We start from the raw sequence: 23,817 nt of genomic DNA, 5'->3' as shown, positions 1-23,817 counted from the left end.
TCTGACAGAGTTGTAAACAACTTGGGATGAGACTCTCCCTTGGAATCTCCCAGACAGAAAGGAGCCAGAGATGACCATTCATTAAGGTGGCTGGAGAATCTCAGACTTGGGAACTGTTTCTTATCAGAGAACTCTACCAGACAGAAAAACACCTTAAATCTGAACCACATGGAATGGCCTCTCTGTGTCCAGCACCACAGAGATGAGGGAGAGAGACTGGCGGGGGGAGCAAACTTAATTCCTGTATTATTAATAAGCATTGCCGCTACACCAGAATCGGATCTTCGACTCTGTACCCTGTCTTGTATCCCAGACTCCCACTTCTTTCTTTTTTTATGCTTTTCTAAACTGATGCCCTTCGCTGTGGATGTTCAGTAACCAGGCAGGTTTTCTCAATGACTGTCAATTTTAATCTCCAATGTTGGTCTGAATCCTGTTATACATTCCTCATTCTTTCAGAATTGGAGCCGCTGCCTCTGCTATCTTGGATATTCAACATTAAAACACTGGGCCGTTCATCCTCCTATGCAGTCAACCGTAATGTACCCACCACTCCATCAAGACATTTCAGCTGCTTATTATGCACTGCTAGTATGCCTGGAGTGGGGGTGGCTGTTGTGCCAGGGCCACCAGAGTTTTTCCCCTGAATAGGCATGTAGGGGATTTTTCTTCTCCACTGGTCAGGCTCACACATAGCCTCTACATTTTCCTTACCTATTCTTCTCTCTTCTTTCTTTTATTATGCATCGGCGCATACTTTTGTTTGTCCTCATGGGTGTTGGGAGAGAAAGTGGGCGGAGGGTCCATCTTTGGGGGGTAAGTGAAGCTCACTTCCCCCCAGAGGGGAGCCCTGGCCACATTATTCTCAGCAGCTCTAACATACTAATTATCATCTTCTCTGTCCCGTGAGGGCCTAGTCCAGTTGCAAAGCACTGCCTCAAAAGCAACTCTCAGTGAATCAGGGGACATCTTTCACTTCCTTCTCAAATAACTTTCTCGTCATTCTCAACCCCTCAAGCAGCACCTCTCAAAATGATTCCTCAAGTCAAGGGGTGCTTTCTCTTTCCCCTTGAGGGATTTGTCCACAGTTGCGAGGCAGTGCCTCTCATGCGACTCTCAGCGATTTAAGGGTCTATCTCCTCCTTTCTATCCCCTGAGGACATAGCCTAGTCATGAGGCAGCTCCTCTCAAGTGACTCTCAGTGACTCAGGGGTTGTTAATGTTTACATACCATGGAGGCTGCCGAGTCAGACAACCCGAACGGACCCCTTGGGTTACACATGCTTTCCACTAACTTTACTAAATCCTGCTTCTCCCCTTGAAATTTTCTGTTTTGGGGACATGGGCCAATGCCATTAACTGGCATATTATTCTTTACGTATTATGATTGAACCAGGTTTTTTTTTAATCTCCTGACCAAATCCCTGCTGGAACTTGCCAAATTCTGCCACTCTGTGCCAATAAATCACATGGCCCCTCGGGTATTTTAATACCCCACAATTACAAAATAAGATGCTTCACTTGCAGTTTCAAGCTTCAAATCCTTCAACTCCTACCTATCATGGCTCAATAACTAACCGGCACATTAAATGGGACAGTCAAAGGTTCCATTAAAGATAATCTATTCTACTGCATTTGCCTTACACTGTACCTCCATAAATCTTGTCTTTTTTAAAATGCCTGATTTGAAAAATATTATTTATTTGAAAAAAAAGAAAAAAAAGAAAGGCTGTAATAGAGCATGCTCAACACCTCTGTATTTTCTGATGCTACTGCACTGAACAGGGAAAAGTACATCAGCATTTAGTAATGTAATTAAAAATGTTTTTCAATGCAAAGTGAATACGGAAGAAACTGTATTTATGCAGTTATTTTATTGGCTCCTTTATCCAAATTAACCTAAAAGAGGTAAAACAGGAAAAGCATCCTTATATAACATCCTTATATCAAAACAATTTTAATTACCAAGAGAGAAGAATACAAAAATATGGAGGAAGAGTGTGTTAAACTACAAAAATATTCAAGAATGAGCAGAAGACTTATTCCATTTTATATTTTATATTGTAAAAATGACAGTTTCTGGAATATGTTTTCCTATCCTCTCTTTGTCTTCAATCCTATACTTTCCTTTAATAAATTGTTGTGCTTGGTGTATTTTAATAAGGCAACACAAACTGCTTCAATTTTAAGTTGTACAAATAAAAAATTATTAATTTAAAATAAGGCTTAATTTTATTTATATACCGAATAAAAACAGACACAGGATCTTCTCCTGGAAGATCTCACCCCCCTTCTGATAACACATAACAAACATAATTTAAACAAAAATCTGCCTGAATCAAAGCAGAATTAAATTATTCTGGTTTATTGGTGTAAACACACCTAGTGTGTTGAAGATGACAGCAGGCTAAGCCAAGGGTTTAAAACGGATATGAACAAGGATAGAATGTCAATTAAGAATGTGAAAATGAACGCTTATATGAAGGTAGAGAGACAACAACACAATAGCAGGCACAAATTGAGCGTGGAAAAAGAAACAATCACACTTTATCTTTTACCAAGCCATAATTGCACTCTAGAAAAAGCCGTCTTCTAAAATGTCAGCTTCACCAAAGGAATAATGAAAATTGACAGTATGCATTATATTGTTTAGCAGCCATTATACCTGTGATTAATGAAAACACTTAACTTAAATTTACAAATCACAAAATCACAAACTTCAGCAAAACCAAAAGCAATCACTCTCTTGGTAATGTACAGGAACTGTGAGGCAACTGTACCAAACAAAATCTTTCCAAATGATTTAAATCTAAGAAAAGCGTCATTTACTTCCTGCTACAAATTTAGTATTGATTTCCCTTTCATTAAGTTCTTAGCATGCTGCATAAAGCTTATTCTTTACACTGATCTACAGGAAACAGATCAAAGTCTTAATTACATAGATGGAACTAATGTTGCTATTTTATTTGCACACCCTGTAATTTATTGTGCTACAAAACAGTGTTTAACGCAAGTTTACAGAAAAATTTTACTGATTTTATAAGAAAAACAGCAGTACATAAATAATGTACATACTGTAAATACCAGTTATGACCAGATCTCACTTTGACAGTATGAAATATAGTACTTATATTTGGCTTGAAAACTGTAGTGTCCAAGTTAAAAAACATTTTAGTAGTAATCTGATATAATCAACTACATATTATTTTGATGCTGATAAAATCACAAAGCCAAAACATTATTTTTAATTATTAAAAAGTACATTATAAAAATACCCTAATTGGGAGGGGAAATAGAATTAGTCTTTGTAGCTTAAGTAGTTTCTTAATGAACATTTTATGAAAATGGATTTAAACAAGCTCTAGGACAAACATTAGGTTTAACTACATTCAGCTAATTATTGACAGGGTGAATATGAGGTACAAATTTTCACTTATTTCCTAAATGACTGTAATAATAATTTTGAATTGGGCAGATCTTTGCACAGATATCAGAACTAAACAGAAAAACATTTTTAAGTGATTAGTATTGCTGCCTCGCAGTACTGGGGCTGTGGATTCAATTGCTGGGGTGCCATCTGTGTGGAAACTGTATGTTCTCCCCACATTCATGTGGGTTTCCTGTGAGTGATCCTGTTTCCTTCCTTAGTCCTTTTGCCTTTTGGGAAAACTGGCCCTGGTGTGAGTTAATGTATGTCTGTGTCTGTGTAGACACAGTATGCACTTTGATTTCGACTGTTGCTTGCCAGGATAAGCTTCGGCTGCCTCCCGACCCTGTATTGGATAAAGCTCTGTGAAGCAGCAATGCTAACCACTGTACCAAAATGCCGCCCAATTTGACCCATTATGATATCAATTTTATTTCATTTTAAAAAGTCCTGTACAGCCAGAAAACTACATTCTTCTTTATAAAGCTTGATATTATACAATAAATAAGAAAATAGAACAAGAAACAGTTCAATATGCCATAATATCTGATCATGGGATACATTAATGGGAATAACCTGACTTTGCACTTCATAGGGAACAGCTCAACAGAGTGCAGATTTTTACTGAAGTCTCCAGGAGTGAAATTCTCATGAAAAAAAAAGGAAATTATGAAGCCAAAACCCTTCAATCATTTATTTAATCATTGGTTTAAATATATTTTAATTTGTAAAAAGTATTAAAATTTATTAAATTGTGAAAAAAATACTTTAAAAATATTAACTGAAATCAATATTTTACTCTAAAAACTATAGATCAGACTGTCAATCAGACAATTAATTAAGGTTAAAGTACCATACTTCAAAGTTTTAATTATATTTTTTTCAGTGATTACTGTACAGATTTTAAATATTTCTTATAACATATATCCACCAATTGTATATCTACCAATTAATCATGTAGTTTACTGTGCTTTCATTTCGCCCAAAATGATTACCAAGGAAAAGCACAATAAAGAACTGAACATGTAGCAGCTCACAGTCCCAGTGATGTGAAAACAAATTTACACTATTTATGCACAGTAAAGCTGCAAGGACAACTGTCATATGACATGGTAAAACATTTCTTCCCTATAACTCAATTATAATCCTAGAACAAATTTGCATTAAATCAGCTCCCTGAAATATTCAAAATTATAATTCATTAACTGTAGGAATATGTGAGTGTATGGAAATGCTTCAATAACATAAGCTTTGTTAGTCTTGTACTCTAACTATTAAATCTGTTCGTAAATGGCTAAGTCAAATGTTTACCAAACCAAATTTACTTTCTTACCTAAGGAATTCACCATCAGTCTCTGGTTTCTGGTGAATTTTTAGTTTTTCAGCTTTCAAAGTTTCTGTGAAAGTTATTGCTTCATTCAGGTTTTTTTCAAGGACTAAGAGAGAATAATAAACAAATAACAATTTGAGCCCACAAACAGCTGAACAAAAACTGCTTCAGGATGAAATAGTATCAAACAACAAAAGTAAGAATTTCTGTCATTTTCACTGAGCACTTACAAAGCCCTTGGAAAACCTGTTCCACTAAGGCGTATCACAAGTATCACTGTGCACTGTTTTAACTACTGTAAATCAAACCTCTAATCAGAACGTGCACAGTTTGCAATAAATAAGATGGCATACCTATTAACTGCTTTATGTCTTCAGTCTACAAGCAGGCATATTTTTAACACTTTTTGTAAAACTGCAATCAATAACAATATAAACAAATCATGAATCTATTTTATCTCCATGGTTACATATTTCATGATAGCATAAAATAAATTAGAATACTGCTGAAACATTAAATAGCTGAAAAAAGAGTAACATACTGTATGTTATTGATGATTATATAAGGGGTCTGCATTTTCTTGTCATATAAACTGAACCTATTTACTGAGAAGTCTACTAAGGTCGCAACTCAGAACAATGTTGTAAATCACCTTTTGTTTTGTCTTCAAGCTCCACCATCTGTAGCTGAAGTGAGCTCTTTTCTGACTGCAAAGCATTCAATTGAATATTTTTCTGTTCCATACACTCCATTTCTGAAACACACAACCTGAGCATTAACTTGGAAAAGTTCTTAGCTGAAAAATAAATAGACTGTTTGGATAGTTTTTTTCCAGTATTGTGCATCCCTAATAGCACTTTTTAATTGCGTAATAAAAACATTCACTATGTAATTACACACTGGTGCATCTGTTCAGTAGTACCACTTCATTCTTCTGTGCTGCACTACTGGATATTGTTTTGTTCAAATTTAATGGACACAATCATGGAAATCTACAGTAGCAAGAGTAGGTAAGCATGCTGCAGAGTTTAAGACTAGACAGGGTTGAGTCAGTACTGCCTTAAAGATTACACAAGATGATCATTTTATGAGGGGTTGAAGTGCAAGGATTAATATTTATGCATAATATTAGTTATTCGTTTAACTAATAAGCTCATTGGTGGGAGAGAGAAAAAGACTCATTTTGTAGGAAACAAGGGAATTCTTACATACCCTACAGTTTGTTGTTACATTTGAACTAATTCTCCGAGCTAAGTACTTAATAACTTTTAATTAATATAATAATTGTCAATAGAGTGAACAGTAAAAAGAAGAAGAGGTAACACAAAATATATTGATCTTTTCCATTCAAACTTTTTTAACTCTATGTAATAAACCGTATCTAAAAAATTGAATTATTACTTCACAGATCTACAAAAATAATTTCTGGAAGGAATCATTACCAACAGAAAAGCGGAATTTATAGCTCTTAATGCCAAGGAGAAGAAAACTGAGGCTCAGGTGAAAATTTGATTTGTAAGCTTTGTTTTATATTGCATGGCAGCTAATTTTTATTCTATTGATTGTAAAAAAATACAACTGAAAAAATACAATACTGAACATTTGTAAGATGCAAATATATCTGAGAAACTCAATGACACAGAACCTTGTACACAAATGAACAAATCCCTTCCACTAACTACCCCTTCAGTTACTTCAGTTACTGCTAACAAACCCTAATGCTAAATTTAAAAATAACAGCAGATGTAAATATTGTCTGTAAACTTCAAAGGTTTATGCAAAGCTCAGAATAAAGAATAAATAATATGGGTCTACTAAATAGCTGGATCTTACCCTGACTCCTGTATCCCAGATAGAATTGTACTTTCCAATAGTACTTTCAAACAGCTCTACCAAACAGCTCCCTTTCATAGGCAGTACACTAACAGCTGAGCTATTTAACACAATAACAATAACCGATACAATAAACGTACACAACCGCACAACGTGAGTATGCCCTATAAACTCAGGATGATCTTCTTCAAAATCAGTATCATATATTTTATTTAAACCTTCTATTATAAGAGAAATCAATATAGGAAAAAGTCAACACCTACAGTATTTACATATGGTCCACAACAATGTTACACTGTTATTATGAGAACACTTACTCAGCAAAATAGATTTGTTTTACTTTTTGTTACTCAGCTATGATAAAACTGAGGTTCTGTAGTTTGGAGGCAACAATACTGATAGGACTACTATAACTTCAGCACTTAACTCAGAGGATTTAAAAATTTGCCTCAAAGACTCAGCACGTAACCTAGGCATTATATTAGACACAAGGCTATCATTTAACTGTCATGTTAAAACATTCTCAAAAACATACTTCCTACAGTTAAGAAATATTGCAAAATAAGGCAGATTCTCTCCACTCAAGACAGAGAAATTAATACATGCTCTTACTGTATATACAGCAGGTTAGACTACTCCAATGCCCTACTATCAGGGAGCACCCATCACTCTTTCAACACCTTACAGCGAATTCAGAATACAGCAGCTAGAATTGTTACTAGGAGCAGAAAGTAAGACCATATAACCCCCAAACTTAGCTCTCTCATTGGCTTCCTGTCAGGTAGAGGGCGGGCTTCAAAATCCTTCTACTTACTCATAAGGCTCTCAGAGGTCAAGCACCTGTCTATCTAATGAAACTTATTCATTTATACCATCCAAGTCGCCCGCTTAGATCACAGAATGCAGTCGTTTTTGGTTCCTCTCCTCCGTTGTCTTCTGGTCTTTTCTGTTCTGTATTCACAACATGTATGGTCACTTGCTTTGTTAAGCGCCTTGGGGGAACCTTGTTGTGCAAGGTGCTATATAAAAATAAATTGAATTGAATAGATTTGATGTCCAAAATGTTTAGAAATTTCAATCACTGATTAATCTAAACTTCATAATTTAGTGTAACACTTTGTGCAACTCACAGGATGAGGCTCATACAATATATTTTTAAAGTGTGAAAATTTTATAACTTGGACAGTAGCTTAAAATAACACCTTTATCACACAGTACTTTCTTACACAATCATGGTTCGCTACATTTCTATGCTTCACTATTCCAATGGGCTTTACAGCACCTTCACCATGGTAAAGTATATAAACTACTATACTGAAAATGTGGTAAATTATCTTTATAGAATATTAAAAAATCAAGCTCCCTGTTTCTTAGATGTAAAGATCTTACTACAGTATTTGTGTAAACTAATAATTACTTTCTGTGAAGCCACCATAGGCAGGGTCCGGTGAGGGCAGTGCCTTTTCCCTGAAGTATTGCACCTTTAAAGGGGAACTTCAATGTTATTTTTACAAAGGAGTTATAAAGAACTGGCACTGATGAGTGCATTTAAAACCATAATGAAAGTACAAAGTATATGTTAACATGTAGCACCTCCAATTTACATGACAAAATAAATTTCCAGGTATGCATATATGTCATATTCCCATCATCCACAATTCAAAACGAGGCAACAAAACTACTGGTAATGTGAAGCAGTCCTATTACATTGTACACAAGCATACTGTACTTGTGAATACATCTGTTATAATCCAATAGAAATATTACTCTTTATTTGTAAAACCAAATTTAATACACATCTTAATTTAGGTCTTGAACACAATTATGATAAGAACGAATCATTTAAATTGTGAAGACAGATTTTCTTCTATTTTTCTCTCAAGCCACGATATCACCCACTCACTGCTTTCTCTTTTCATTGGTCGCTTATTATGGGCAAAAATTGTAGAAATGGCACCTAGTTGGAGCACAAGTTTTGATTCAGAATCTGAAATGAAAATGTATTTTATATAACGAAGTCTAAGGCTTCATTATCATGTAAACTCCAAATCAGAGAAAATTTCAAGACATGTCCTATACCAAGTTTACAATACTCTAAAAAAAACATCTTTTGGAATAAACATATGCTTTAAACCTAGCAAATTTTGCTACTGTATTAACTTAAAAATAATATTATAAAAATGAAGCATACAAGGTGATATATTTAGATACATTATCTACTGATTTAAATGAGTGTTATTAAATTGAACATATAGTTTTGATACGTTTTGGCAACAAATACTACTTATTTGTTAACTCTGCATGTAGATCATGTTGGAACATTTCTGGGGTGAAATGTCTGCTGCACAACCTGTACTTATTCACTCATACTGTACATCTCTCTGAATCTTTTATTATCCATCTCTTGTATAGCTGAATATCCCTTGGAAAAAGAAACAGTTCGACTTTCTGCTGATCCAATCCTCTGTTTTGTGTGCAGCTACTATGTTCTGCGCAGCCAAATGCTCAACAGTGAAGCATTGTTAAAAATATGGACACCCCATCGAATCAGCTTGTAACTGTCCAACTACTTAAATCTCAGCCATTCTCGACAGCCTCATGAGACCGCTGGTTAAAGATCTTCCCTCATATATCAAAGACACCAACCACGCGCTCCAACTTTTTAATGATTTCCAATTTCAGGGTACCGAATGCTACATTTTTACCATGGACATCACATCTCTGTACACCATCATTCCCCATAATGACAGCCTTACAGCCCTCAAGCACACGCTGAACAAACACACAGTGCTTGATCCACCCACCCACACCCTGGTACGCCTTGCAGAATTGGTCATCACACTGAATGCATTCTCTTTCAATAATCTTTTTTACCAACAGGTCAGTGGAGTTGCCATGGGCACCAGAATGGGACCCAGCTATGCCAATATTTTTGTCGGCTGGGAAGAAGAACGCTTCTTCGCTTCCTACACTGGCTATGTCCCTGACCTCTACAAACGATATATTGATGACTGCGTCGGTGCCGCCACATGCTCCAACGATCAGCTTGAGTTCTTCCTGCACCATTTCACCAACTTCCACCCGTCTCTCAAATATACGGTTAACATATCTTCCACTACTCTTTCATTTCTAGATATCAACTTCTCCATCAACTACCCCCGACTGTCCACTTCAGTTTATTACAAACCCACGGATTCACACAGCTACCTCCTGTACAGCTCATTTCACCCCAACCACACTAAAACTCTCTTCCTTTTTCACAGTTCTTTAGGCTACGATGATTATGCAGCGAGGACATCGACTTCGAGAACCAAGCCCTCGAAATGTACTCCTTTTTCATCAACAGAGGATACCTCAGCAGTGTGACTGACAGGGCCCTTGCCCAAGCCAAAAACACCCCCCGGACCATCAACCCGATCAGAAACTTCCGCCGTAACCACCGCATTCCTTTGGTGCTTCCTTACCACCCTAACACAATTCCTATCCCCAGGACCATTAACCACAACTTTTCCATCCTACAGGATGATCCCTCCATTGGGGCCCTCTTTTCTGATCGCCCTATCATCTCATATCGCCAACCACCTAATCTGCGTAACCTCCTTGTTCACAGCTCCCTTGACCGCCCTCAACAACCATCCACACCAGGCACTTTCCCTTGTAACAGAGCTCGCTGTATCACCTGCAAGTACACATCCACCACCACAATCATTCAAGGCCCCTCAGGACAATTCTGGATCACCCAGACAGCATCTTGTACCTCCAGCAACTTTATTTACTGTATCTCTTGCAGTAAATGCCCAGCCATCTACATTGGAGAAACAGGAAGGAGACTAAGAGACCGCTTCAGAGAACATGTTTGAGCTGTGAAGATTAAAGATTTCTTCAAACCTATTGATTCTCATTTCACCTCTGACGGCCATGATCACACTAATCTCTCCGTCTGTGTTCTCAAAGCTGGTTTTCCTAACTCCAACATCAGAAAGTCTACAGAAACTAAAATTATCCTGCAGCTAGGATCACATGTTTCCCCTTCTCTCAACAACAGATTAATTTTCTTCTAAATTCTCTCTATTCACTTTAGGTTTCATTTCACACCTCTCTTTACCAATTAGTGACTGGTTACATAATGGAATGTAAGCATTTGTGTGGATACAGTCTCCAAAAACCAGACTTTGAGATTAGAATCTTGTGTAAGAGTTAGAGTAGACATAATGTAGCAAGTATCTTTATCCTTCTTCACATTGGTAATGCTTTCTGTATGCTGGAGACCAAAAACCTAAGATTGAGAACTTTCCTTGATGAATATGGTGTGGGAGGGCAGATCCCATATTTTAACAAGGGATATGGGAGCCTATAGTGAGATTTTCTTTACAGACACTAGTCTTGTATGTCTAGCAAATATAAGAATTACAGGAACTAGTCTTAAATGTCTAACAGATATAAGAATTACTGTCAAAGCTTGTCTTTCATCGCTGGTGGATCATGACATATACAGTACATACAGTAATAAATTCAGAATCTTGTCTCAGATTAAATTGTTGAAGTTTCTGCTTAGAAACTAGAGGTACTTACAGTTATGCATACGTTGGAAACTAAATGTGTTCTACTCTTTGAATTTTACTGCTGTGATTCTTGTATTTTGCTTATAGCACACTTTTTTGTTATGCTAAATTGTATGCCAAAAGGCACACAATTGTGTGGTCTGTGATGGGGCATATATGGACACTCATGGTCTCTGATGTACACAATAGCAAGTGGCATGAAGTATGAAAAATTAATTGGTGACATGAAATAAGTGAGCAGAAACTATAGCAGGTAATAGCAGAAATGTAGATTACCCTCATTTTCATTTTTATTTTTAGTATATAACTGTATAGTCCCATACCATTTTCATTTGTGCATCCATGTGCCAGTATGGAAATCATTAGAACTAGGAAGTCATTTTCAACTAAGCTTTTATATCTTTGCAATATTACAGTATATAATATATTCTAAGGGGTAGCACTGAGGTTAGCATTACTATGTCACAGCACTGGGGCCCTGGGTTCAATTCCTGAGATGCTTTTGGAATGGGATTTGTATGTTCTTCCCATGTTCATGTGGATTTCCTCCAGGTGCTCCAGTTTCCTGCCACAGTCTAAAGACATACCAATAGGCATATATGGACACTCATGGTCTCTGATGTACACAACAGCAAGTGGCATGAAGTATGAAAAATTAATTGGTGACATGAAATAAGTGTGAGACTCGGAGACCGCTTCAGAGAACACGTCACGTCAGGGCTGTGAAGATTAAAGATCTCTCCAGGCCCACTGTTTCCCATTTCACCTCTGACGACCACGACCACTCTAATCTCTCCGTCTGTGTTCTCAAAGACGGTTTTCTGAACTCATACATCAGAAAGACCACCGAAACCAAAATTATTCAGCAGCTAGGATCACACATTCTCCCTTCTCTTAACGACAGACTACTGTTCATTTAAGTTTTCTCCATTCATTGGAAGTTTCATTTCACACCTCTCTGCACCCATTCTGACTTCACACCTCTTGATTGGCCTCTCTTTCTGTCCCCTGCTCCTGCCTCTCACTCCTCCTCCCTCCCAACCTTTGTTCTCCCGCTACTTTACCTTTGCCTACTGCCCTGTCTCCCTCACACCTGAAGTAGGCTCCACGGCCAAAACGTTGTGTTCTCTTTCTTCTTTTTTTTTCAGCATGGAATAAACCTATTAATTGTTAAAATATACTGTATATGTGAGTTAAGAAAGCCAAAAGGGTATTAATTTTGTTTGAAGACCAAGTTTCCCTTTTAACTTACAGGGACTAGAGAGCAGAAAAGACTACTTTCTGTCCCAATTTGCATGAACTCTAGCTCTCACCCACGGTAAGACAAGCAGTTTGCAACATCATGATGAATGTACAATACTTTCACAGAGTTCCCAATTTTGTGCCAACTTCAAACTGCAGTTCCCCTTTCACTTACTTATGGGAAGCTGACAGGAGCTTGTAGTTTAGTTGTAGTTTAATTAAAGCAGGTGATCCAATTAAGACCAGGTGTTTGTACTTCTAATGGATATAAGCTCAGGAGAAGAGACAGACACGGACAGTAGCTGCTAGAGAATGTGCCAGAGAGAATAAAAAGGGGAAGAAGAAGAAATCTGAATCAGAGTGGGGGAAGAGAGAGTAATGTTTGTAGGGGGAAGAACACTGAAGGAGAAAATTGTGAGTAAGACACATTGGTCAATTGAAAGGAAAGTACAAACTCTTATGTGCTTAAAAAAGGAGCATTTGAGTGAGGGGTTGTAGTGGAGATGCAAATGCAGTATATTAGGGTGGAAATGATATCTCAGATTTTACACATGATGATAACCATTTTAAACATACTCTTCTCTAACCAGAACACCGTAGCTTCCTTCTCAATGACTACAGATACTTATTTAACCCTGTTACCAATTGTCCCCAGCGGCAACCACTACATTTCACTATTAATTACTTCATTTACAAAATGAAATGTATGGAAAATAAACTCATTTATATAATGTTCTTCCATTTCAGTAAGCCTTTAAATGGGAGCTCTACAGGGGTAGTTTCTGTGTCAGTGTCTAAAAGCACACACATCTTAAACCTTTAAGATAACTTTTCAGGTGGATGAAGATGATCTTTGTCAGAAAACAAACCCACCCAGGCACTTGACTACTTTCAGGAGGTACAATGCTACATATTTCTCTGAATCCTCAAACAATATTCAAAATTTTAGATTTGCAGACCAGAAAGGATGACTCTTATGAAAAACATAAACTGGAAATTTGAATGATGTAAAGATGGAATGAAAGGAAAATTTAAAGGAAGGCTTATTCTGCTATAGATAGCATAATGCTCCAGCTTTTATACTCAATGCCATTAAACTAAAATAATAAAGCACAAATGACCAATTTGATACTCATCCTATTACTTTAAAGCAGTTGGACAAACTAAGGACGTATTGAAAACAATAAATGAAATATTTCACAAATAGTGTAGGTTCACATTATTTTTTCCCTTAAAAGCGAAATTTCTGAAATAGTACGCAGTGTATTACATTTGATAATGTATTCTAATTATTTCCTTTTGTAAACTACCCAAATACAAAGAAGACTGAAAACCTGAATGTCAATGTCAATCTTTCATCTGTTCATCATTCTGTCCTTAATGCCTCTCCATTAACGTTTTTTATAGAAATCTTGATAGCAAAACATTATTTTCTTATTCTTATTTAAGAAGCATCAAAAGCATTACTTTTAACTATATCAGTGTGGGCTGGCACAGGACACAGTCTCCATATTTGTGAGCAATCCCTTTTGGAACGAGAAGGTTTAAATACCTCCAATCAGCCCTGGATCAGCTGGCTAAACCTGTTCCACAGCAATGCACTTTGATCCCACTGACAATGACCTACAGTACTACACATTATGAATGCAGGATGTCATTCCTCCTTCACCATTTGCTCTGTTAAGCAAGGAGCCTCTTTCCCTCACCAGGTGTGCTTCATTTTTAGTTTTCTCATGAATGGGTGACTTTTCCTCAAAGCCACCTCTGTCTCACAACCCCCTTACAACTCTCTCATCATTGGGATCTTTTCTCTTTGACGGATAGCCCTTTTGTATCTTAGGGCATTTTTAGTTGTATCATTAAGCACTTGTAAACAGTGCCACAACCTCTACTGTTATTGTAGTTACATATTATTGATTGCTCTGTCTATGTGCATCTGGAACAATGGTATAAAGTCTCTTGGCAAGGATGCAATTGTCAACTGACTTATCTGGTTAAATAAAGAATTATTACTGTGCACCAGTTAAGTGTACTGTACCTACCCTTGATTAAAAAAGTTTCTTCCTCTTCCAATTTAAGTATTTCTGCCTTGGTTCTGGATTCCATAATTGCTTCTCTGTCTGTCAGTAGACTGTAATCATCATTGAAAGCCATGATCTCTTTCATAAATTTTTCCTGCTCTTCTGAGCATTTTTGTCGTATTTCCCCCTGCATTTTACAGGGTCAAGACAGAATTGTGAACAAATGTTAAAAATAATAAATTCTATTTATTATTTTAAATTTGGCACCAAGATTTACACAACTCTGAACAATTTGAGAAAGCACACATTTTACACAAAGCACAAATAAAGAGGTTAGAAAACAAAATAATACTAAATTATTTCTTGTTTGCACAATTAAAAGAATGGATGTACTGTATCTGATTTCTTCATTACAATTTGGAAAAAAAATGAATATGACATTCCTCCTGGCTAAACGCGGTGAAATCAAGCAAGGCATTATATCTGTCTTGTACATGCATCAGCACTGTACAAGGCCTCCCCACTGCGCTTCAGAGCTTTATGTAATAATAATTTGCTTCCATTTATGCACGTTATAATTACAGAGAATCACACTAAACACATACAGTACAGTATGAGGTGGCAAGTCAGTAAACAATAGAAAGTACAGTTCTTAAAGCTTTCTTTAGATAGTAAAGAAATAGTTCTACAGTATGTGCTAATAGATATCCACAACATGCAAAGCATGCTAATAGATATGAACAACATGTAAAACACACAATAAATAATCTTACCAGGGATTCTATGAGATTGTGCTTTTGTTTTGAAAGGTCAGCTTTCTGCTTTTCAGTTGCTTCTTTGTGCATCCTTAATAGGCCACACTGCAAAGCAGTTTCAGACAGAATCCGGGTCTGTAAGACAATTTAGAAAAGGATGTTTCTAGGGTTGAAATTTGCATAACCATTTTTACCATAAATCTCTGATTACTTAGTCATTTCATTTTCTGAGTTGTTTTGTAGAAGTAAATGCTTTCATAACATTGTAGGGGTTTGGGTGTTTTAGTTTCTTGTAACAGTCAGAAATTGTAATGGTAAATTGCGAGAGAATTTGATGACTTCTAGGAATCAATCAAACATAACTTACAGTCTCACCCAGGGATTCTAAATATACAATATACAACCAAACCAAAATATACATAAAAAACAACACCGTAATAGAATATAAATATATTTGTGAAACAATCAACTGTGAACATGAATGTCTCATCGTTCACATCAGGGATTGATCCTGATGTAATCATTCAGGGATTACAAAGATCAGAGTTAATAACTTCAGAGTAAAGATACTCATCGACTACAGTATATTGAGTTGCAGTCTGTTGTAGACTATCAGTCTAAACATCAAACATGTGTGGCAATAATAATTCAACTCTCGAGAATTAATATGTGAATGATGAAATAAAGTTTTGATGATTGGTTGAGATTCCATTAGGTTTGGTTCTGGTATCCACCCTACAGATCCCTAATTTGTGGATCTTCCTTTGGGTGATGGATAGTGACCTTTGACCTGTGGTTTTTGGGAACCAACCTCGAGACTGGCTGGAGCCTATCTGTGCTATGTATCATTAAATGTACAGCATGATACAGCTTTACGATGTCTTTTATCAGAGGTGCCTTAAGCCACCTTTCTCTGCATTTAGGGACAGGCACCAAGCTGCTTTTTTCAAAGCACAGAAAGATTATTAGAAATCTTAAATAATACTTAATTCCTAGTGTAATAATAAACCTTGTCCCTACAATATTTTCCACAGACATTTTGATGGTGGAAAACAGGGCATGTTCCCATTGCACTGATTACTGGAAAACTCTTCCGATCCTTCAACCTTCTGAATTCAAACTTATCATACTGTACCTACCCATTTGTCTCTGTCACCAACTACACATAAACTTAATTTGATTAGTAACTCTCACTTTTATCGTCTTTTAAACATATTTAAAGCTTGACGCAAGATGCAGATAAAAATCATTGCAAACATCTGTTAGCAAAATGGAAAATTAGAAAATATCTCTACAATGAAAGCAGATGGCAAGAACTGTATAGAAGTGAAAATTGTTTATTTTGACAGTTCACATTTTCTAGGTCATTCAGTAATTACTACTATATTGGCATTTAGATTCTGAATATTTCACCTTTTTTCAACAAGCTTTTTAAAACTGTCCATTCAGCCGTGAAAGGCAAATGTTATCATTCAGCTTCTAATTACATGCTACCTGCCTTCACAGAACACAAGTAAATTAATATTTGCTAGATGTTTTCTTATGACCCCCAAGCAATCTCTACGAAGTAGCTGTCATAAATATTGCATTCAGGACTCATGTTGAGCGTGAACTTGAAAGTAATAACCATTTCATTTGGCATGTGTTTCTAGCATTAATTTCCTCTGATCTTTTATGCCAAAATAGTTTTTTTTTTTTCATATAAGCTGCCTAGCCAACCAAAAGTGGATTAACATACAATTTTTAATAGTCAAAAGGAAATGGGGTGGCTCAGGCTACATGGCAGAAATGACAAGCATCAGACTACAGTTTATACAATGGCTTTTCTCATTAGAAACACACATTACTGCTACCTGATGGGACACTGCAGTGAATTATGCAAGGAGCATGAATCAAAATGCACAAAGTCACAAGTATATAGTATTCATATAAAAGCCTACAACTGTCAGTAATTACCCAGGACTACATTATGTTGGCCTTGTTTTAAAGAAAACAGAATCTCTCACTGAAAATACACTGTAGTTTCATAATATAACTGTAAATATATAACGTCAGAACACAGAATTGGATCATCTTTTCAACAAGTATTCTGAATTTGTAGCAGAGTTATTGTCATAATACCAATACAGCAAGTTTAAAACTGAAAACATTGGTTGCCCCCAGCACCTCTTATTACAAATTAAGCACTGCATTTCCTTCTTCACCAGCTTTAGTACATTGTACTTTCACTCTAATTTCAACAAATTGTAAAATAAAATGTTAATTAAGAAGACAAATTTTAAAAATTATGACATATTATGACTATAATTTTATTTATGTGTCTTTAAGCTAAAAGATAATATATTAAAACTAAAGTGACTGTCAGCTGACATTATATTTGGTATTCATACAAATGCGACCAATTATTATTAGCATTTGTACAGTAATTATTTTTCTGACAAAGCTGGCATTCATGTAAATGAAAGCACTTTTGATTTCTGCCATATATTGCCTAAGAAGAAGGTTAATCTAGCCTTCTCATATATATTAGCCTCTGTTTAAAAGGTTTACAATTGCAGCTTGAGATTGATCTTTTTTGAAGAGCTCTTGTCAATAAACAAGTCATCATTTAAAAGTGCTGAAGATTATCAATATTTCAATGGTTTTAATAACGATATGTGAAAGAGATTACAATCTCTGCAATATAAAGAACAGGGTCACTTAACTGAAGTTTACAAGTGTTCTGTCACAGGGAACATTACAGCTAAACGGTTAGAGATTCTGGTAATTTCATCAAATTATACCATACTTTGGATGTCTTCCTGACTGAACAAATTTCAACTAACACAGCAGAAATTAAAATAGTGGATGAAATGAGTTCTCCTGCACAATTTGCTGCAAATAAAAAAGAGGCAGAATCATTGCACATTTGACACTCTGTTTTGTGTTTTATGAATTATATTTTGGATTGATAAAAATGAAATGTGATTTAAGATAAATTTCATTCAGACTTCAAATCTGAATGTCACCACATCTACACATCTATAACTTCCTCATCAGTGACTTGAATCCATTTTTAAACAGCTGAATGTTACTCAGGGTTGAAAGTTCGTAATCCAAAGATAAGAGTGAAAAAACACCAATTCTATCACTGTCACTATGTGCATTGTCTTCCAATTACTACAGAAAAACAAACATTCATTACACAAGTAACATAGTTGATACACTGTACCATTTTTAAAAACACAAAAAAATAAGAATGCATACCAATTAATTGTTACAGCTACTACGGCTTCATTCCAATTGCTCGCATTTACTTCCTAGGAAACTTCACAATTTTAGCTTACCTTTTCTTCTACTTTCATTTTTGCACACTCTAGTTCTTCCATTAAAGTCTTGTGTTTTTCTTGATACCAGTCAATTTCCGCTTTAACTGAAAAAAAAACAACAGATCGGTTAATAAAAACTCTACAGCACCAATAAAACACTCAATATAACTGTAAATAATGAGACCTGCAGGTTTTACAGATAGCCCTACTCACAATGAAAGATTTATCAGAACCTTGAGAAAAATAATAAAATTGACCTCATTTAATATCAGAGGGTGATGAAATTTCACTGTTGATTGATGTACTGGATTATATATTGATTTGTCCTCATCTTTAAACAATGTTCATAAACGCTGAAGTTTATGGTTTTAGATCTGTAACAAATTAATGATTAATTAAACATTTTCATGCACGGTAAATCTATTCAGCAAAGCATTTTCTTTTAAATATAAATCATACTTAATGTTAATCTGGGAAGTATAACAGAATTAAAATTATGTGTAATTGACCTTCTAGCTGGAAGCGACCTTCTTACTTGTCAAATGAATATGGAAGACTCTTCCATGAAGTTTTTTTTAATTATTAGGTTTACAGTAGATTAAGACTAAAACAATTTTTTGTGTTTTTTGCCATTTGCTGCTCAAGCTTCAGGTTGATGTCTGCACTCAACTCGTCTGCAGGTGCTTGTTTGTTTTCCCTTGAGTTTAACGCACAGATATCTCCAATCCCCAATCATGAAGTATGTTGATCATTGTTGATGAGGTCTTTCCCTGGGAGTTTACCGCTGACATTAGACTTTAGATATCACTGCTCGTCAAACAGCAGCATGTGGAGCAGTCTTGGACACTGAAGCTCCTGCCAAACACACAACAAACAATCTACTCTCTTTCTATGAGGTCTCTTCTTGCCTAATGCCTAATTACCAACCAGGCCTGTCCAGCACTTTCATGCATGAGCCTAGGTATGCTGGGAAGTTATTTGCTTTATTTACTGTAATTCATGACCACACTTGTCATAGCCCTCAAAGGCAACACATTTGGTCGCCCTCATTTACCCAGTGTAACAAACAGTTCTTTCCGGACCCTATGCGGACGACACAATCCAAAGAAGTGGGGAAACACTGGGAAAACGTCATGCAGGAATACGGGGCTGAAAACAGGGGGGCGTGTCCAAAGTGCGCTGGTGCATGGGGGAGGTGTGGCCGAGACAAACAATCCAAAAGAGTAATCCATAGAGGGTATCCAAAAACACAAGAGAAAGTCCATAGCCAGGAGATCCATCCAAACAGGCAATTAAAACCATGAACCGGACCGGGACCGGGCGCTTCCAGGTCCCGGACTCGCACGGTGCGGAAACCAGATGCAGAGCCAGGATGAGCGTCAGCGCCTGGCTTTTAAGGTGGGCTGGGAAAAAGGGATCAGGTGCACAGAATGAAGTCTAAAGTGAAAGGGCTGGAGCACCCTTAAGGAGGGGGGACTATAATTGTGACACCCAGGTGTTGCAGTTTATTTGGTCCAATATCTGTACATTGTCATTTCCTGTGATTCTAAAATTTACCACAGTAATTACAACACAAGATCTCTATTTTTAAGACGTTAAGCAAACGCCTTAGAGCCATTCTCACCCCTCTCTTTTGTTTTCTGTGCCCCACCTCTTTCCCTCAAATCTGTGTTCTCCGTCTCTCTGTACATTTAACAGTTATACAGCAGAAATCGTACATGCTACAATCTCTCAATGGAATCTGGAACCTCTTTAACACATAAAACAGACTTTTGATTTACAAATATAAAAAATATGAAAACTCCTAATTATTTTGTTCAGTGCAGCCCCATTCAGTCAACTTCTGTGTTAACTTTAATCCAGTATGGAACTCAAGAGAACTGCCTTGTTATGTTTTTTTTTAGAGTCTGCTTTCTGAATAACCTTTGAATTAAACTCCAATTGTTCTCCACATTGCTATGATGACTTTAGACTGTCATTGTTATATTCGACTTTGAACCTGGTATGCCACAGTGAAAGAAAAAGTTTCACTGTGTTAACTGAATCCGTTGCTGTTCTCAACAGCTTCCACTGTAGTTCAGATGGTTCTATGAAACTGCAATGCCTTAGTGCAAGCATCCCTGCTGGGAAATAATATTATAAATTACAGTAGCTGGGTTATTAGTGTAACAATTGTGGTCCCGCTGGTAATAATAGATTAAGCCAGCATAATAGGTGGGCTTTATTTTTGTCTCCCACATGTGACCTGTCAATGGTATTTGCTATTATTTTTTTTTCCAATCCCACACAAAACAATGGTTTAAAAGAGACTGCAGGAACAGTAGCCAATGTACCAGAATTAAAACGCATTGTTTCACTCATTTTGGACAACTGAGGAAATAGGACTACTGTACTACATCAATGTCAAAGGTGATGCAGGAATTTATAAAGTTTTGGCCTTATATTGAAATATGTAAAACAAATCATCAATAGGAAATTGGTGCATCATACAAGTTATCTATTATAAATTTATATCTTACAAATGAAATGTTAACTAATGCAAGATACTGTATGCTGATATGCTACAATACCAATAGCTGTCAGGCAACCCAGCAAAGTGCTGCAGTGTCTCAAGGCCTACAGTATGTCAGAACTGTTTTGGCAGTATTATAAGGAAAGGTTCGTTAAACTGGCAGTGCTGAATATGGAAGAACGGTCTGAGGAAAGAAACCCCAAATTATCTGCGTGACAGACGGTAATCTGTTAGATATTAACCAGGTTTCAGGTACATTTTGTAAATAATCTTTCAATACAACAATATACAGTACAGTACATATACCTGCCTTTTCCTTTGTTTCAATAATGTATCATTTGAGAAGTTCGTTTTAGAACAAATACTGTATAAACCTAATTAATTTACAAACTTAAACAGGATCAGACGGCACTTCAAGACCAGTATTAGTAGCACAACGGGTATTACGATATACAGTAAGTGAATTGTATACAGTATGTACTTGCAAAGTTATAAATTACCATATTAAATAATGGTTTATATAGTTTTTACAATCCTAAGTGATGGTGTAGGGCTAATGTCAGAAGTAACATTATCGCGTGTTTAGTCTCGATGGATGGTAATAATGTCATCTTTATCGATTTCTCAAGCGTTTATATCTCTTTAATGATGTGGCATACAGTAACTGGTTTGTTCGACCACAATAGTTTTCCTGTAATGTTAAGGACTACTCCTGGGAAAGATGTATATTTCTCTGACACTGCATTACAGTACTATGCAGATAGAGCAACAATAACTTCAGTGGTTTCGCAGCAAATTTAACTATTCAAAAGTATATCGTGGGTCTTCTAAAACATTCCAGTTATACTATCAATTTGTCCTGTAGGTTAGAAGAAAAAAATATAACGCCCCATCCAACAACAATCCCCCCATTCTGTTTGCGACATAAACCAGGCTCTTCAGTTTTTTCAAAACGAAGAACACGTTTTGTGCTCATAATATTTACACCAAATAAAATACGAAGTTTTTTTTTCTCCACTCAGTCGAATATGACGATATTTTTTTTAATTACCTTCCAGTAAACGACGTCTTTTCTCTTCAGCCTCTTGTTCTGAAAGTAAAATGTGGTGAAACAACGAGTCCAGACTCATATTGCAAGTTAATTCAAACGTCTGGAAAAGTTCGAGAAAAACAGCGGTTCGTTACAGAAGAATATGAATTCTTCTATTTGCGGAGGTAATGCACGAGTGACCACAGAACACCCCTTAGGTCCCGTGATAGACTCTTCTAAAAGAAGTGTAATGATGCTGAGATTGCTTTATAGTATATACAGTACAGTAGCAACGTAAATCCACTTAATTTTTATATAATTTATATGGTAACGAGTATTTGTAATTGTTTATTCCTTAAAAGGTCGGTGTCATTTTCTGACAGTCGATGGTTGTAGCGTTTTGGTTTGTTAGGTTTTTTCAGCGGTAGCTTATTGGGCTTCTATTTTAATAGGATTTCAACAGGATGTTGCTTTTAGAAAATGATTTAAAGAGTGATTGCTGTGGTTGAGTTGGGCTCTTTTACAGTTTTATATGAGATTTTACTAATACGCACGGACAAATGTGTTAGTTTAAGACTTATTTTGCTGTAACTTCTTTTGCTGTACTCTTCCACTTTTAAATTTAAATCAGTGACGGATTTCTTTGCCATAATTTAAGTTGATCGCTGCTTGCATTTCAGAGTGACTGCCGGACGCTATTCGTTCTATCATGAATTATCATTCAGGAGAAAATGGTTAAATAATATATTTCACGTTTATATTTTTTTCTTACACTGTTTATATAAATATGCTGGGTGTTTATAAACAATATGGCTCAAAATGTATTTCCCTTTCCCGCTGATTTCCGGGCACCTAACAGTGGAAAGGAAGATTAATTGAGGGGTCATGGTTGGGTCCTTACTGGACCAGCTTTTTAACTTTTTAAGATCTTAGTAAAACGTATACCTTAATGCAATTATTTTTGCTATTCTGAAATTGTCTATACAAACTCTAGCCACCTTTTGTCTTTTATTTAGTGTTTTATTGGTGGATTATGGAATATTTTGCTTCCAAAGTCTGAATTGTTTTTATCGTTTTTATCATTTATAAATTGCATGAAACAGATTGCCAGGGAAGGAGTCATAATAGAAAATATAGCTAGACTTTAAAGACTAGGATTTTAAGGCATCAGATTTCAATTTTTGTTTTGTCAATCGCAAGAAATATTCAATTTGTCTCCTCATGCTCCCCACTATGGACTCGCTATCAAACCAAAACTGCTCTTCTGCTTCTGCTAGCCCAGAGCACTAACAAAAGATTTACCTTGTCAAACCCCATGCCAGTTTAAACTAGTTACAATGGCAGAAAAAGAGAATGCTGTCTGGGACTGGAGTTGTGGTGTTATCCTGGCATCACAGGTGAAGTTCCTGCAAGTCTGAAACATAGTCACCAGATACAGGGCATTCATACTGTATACCACATCACCAAAGCTGCCAAGTGTCACTTGGAAATAGTGGAACCATTAGTATACAGTATATAGGTCTGTCCTAAAGTATATATTATATTCAGTTGTGGGTTCAGGTCCCCAAAACAAACACTGCTGCTGTATCTTGAGTAATATGCCTTACGCCAGTTACTCCAGGCCACCCAGCTGTATAAGGTGGGGACCAGCATTTTAGTGTGGTAATTACTGAAATGGTCCAGCTTCATCCAGGGGGAGAGTCACATGCTCTCTAACCCGCTTAATGCTGTGACAACACAAAACAGGTTAAGATCTGGCCTGATGAGGTCAAGTGTTTAAAATAGGTAGAAGTAATA

The 23,817-nt window shown here is 36.3% G+C and overlaps 1 protein-coding gene across 1 annotated transcript in view; it reads right to left on the bottom strand.

Annotated features, from left to right (window-relative positions):
* The window catches only part of ccdc172 (coiled-coil domain containing 172), a 29,829-nt gene extending 7,633 nt beyond the window's left edge, over positions 1-22,196 (bottom strand). The window contains exons 1-6 of the mRNA XM_015347681.2: positions 22,042-22,196; positions 18,497-18,582; positions 15,189-15,305; positions 14,437-14,602; positions 5,410-5,511; positions 4,761-4,863 (exon numbers count right to left, since the gene is read on the bottom strand). Of these exons, the coding sequence (XP_015203167.1) occupies positions 4,761-4,863; positions 5,410-5,511; positions 14,437-14,602; positions 15,189-15,305; positions 18,497-18,582; positions 22,042-22,120 (653 nt within the window). The 5' untranslated portion in view covers positions 22,121-22,196. The remainder of the gene's footprint in view (positions 1-4,760; positions 4,864-5,409; positions 5,512-14,436; positions 14,603-15,188; positions 15,306-18,496; positions 18,583-22,041) is intronic.
* Positions 22,197-23,817: the final 1,621 nt, after the last annotated feature.

The sequence above is a fragment of the Lepisosteus oculatus genome, chromosome 4, assembly GCF_040954835.1.
Source record: "Lepisosteus oculatus isolate fLepOcu1 chromosome 4, fLepOcu1.hap2, whole genome shotgun sequence".
Taxonomy (NCBI): domain Eukaryota; kingdom Metazoa; phylum Chordata; class Actinopteri; order Semionotiformes; family Lepisosteidae; genus Lepisosteus; species Lepisosteus oculatus.
Note: the sequence above shows the minus strand (reverse complement) of the source record. Positions and strands in the feature narration are given on the sequence as shown.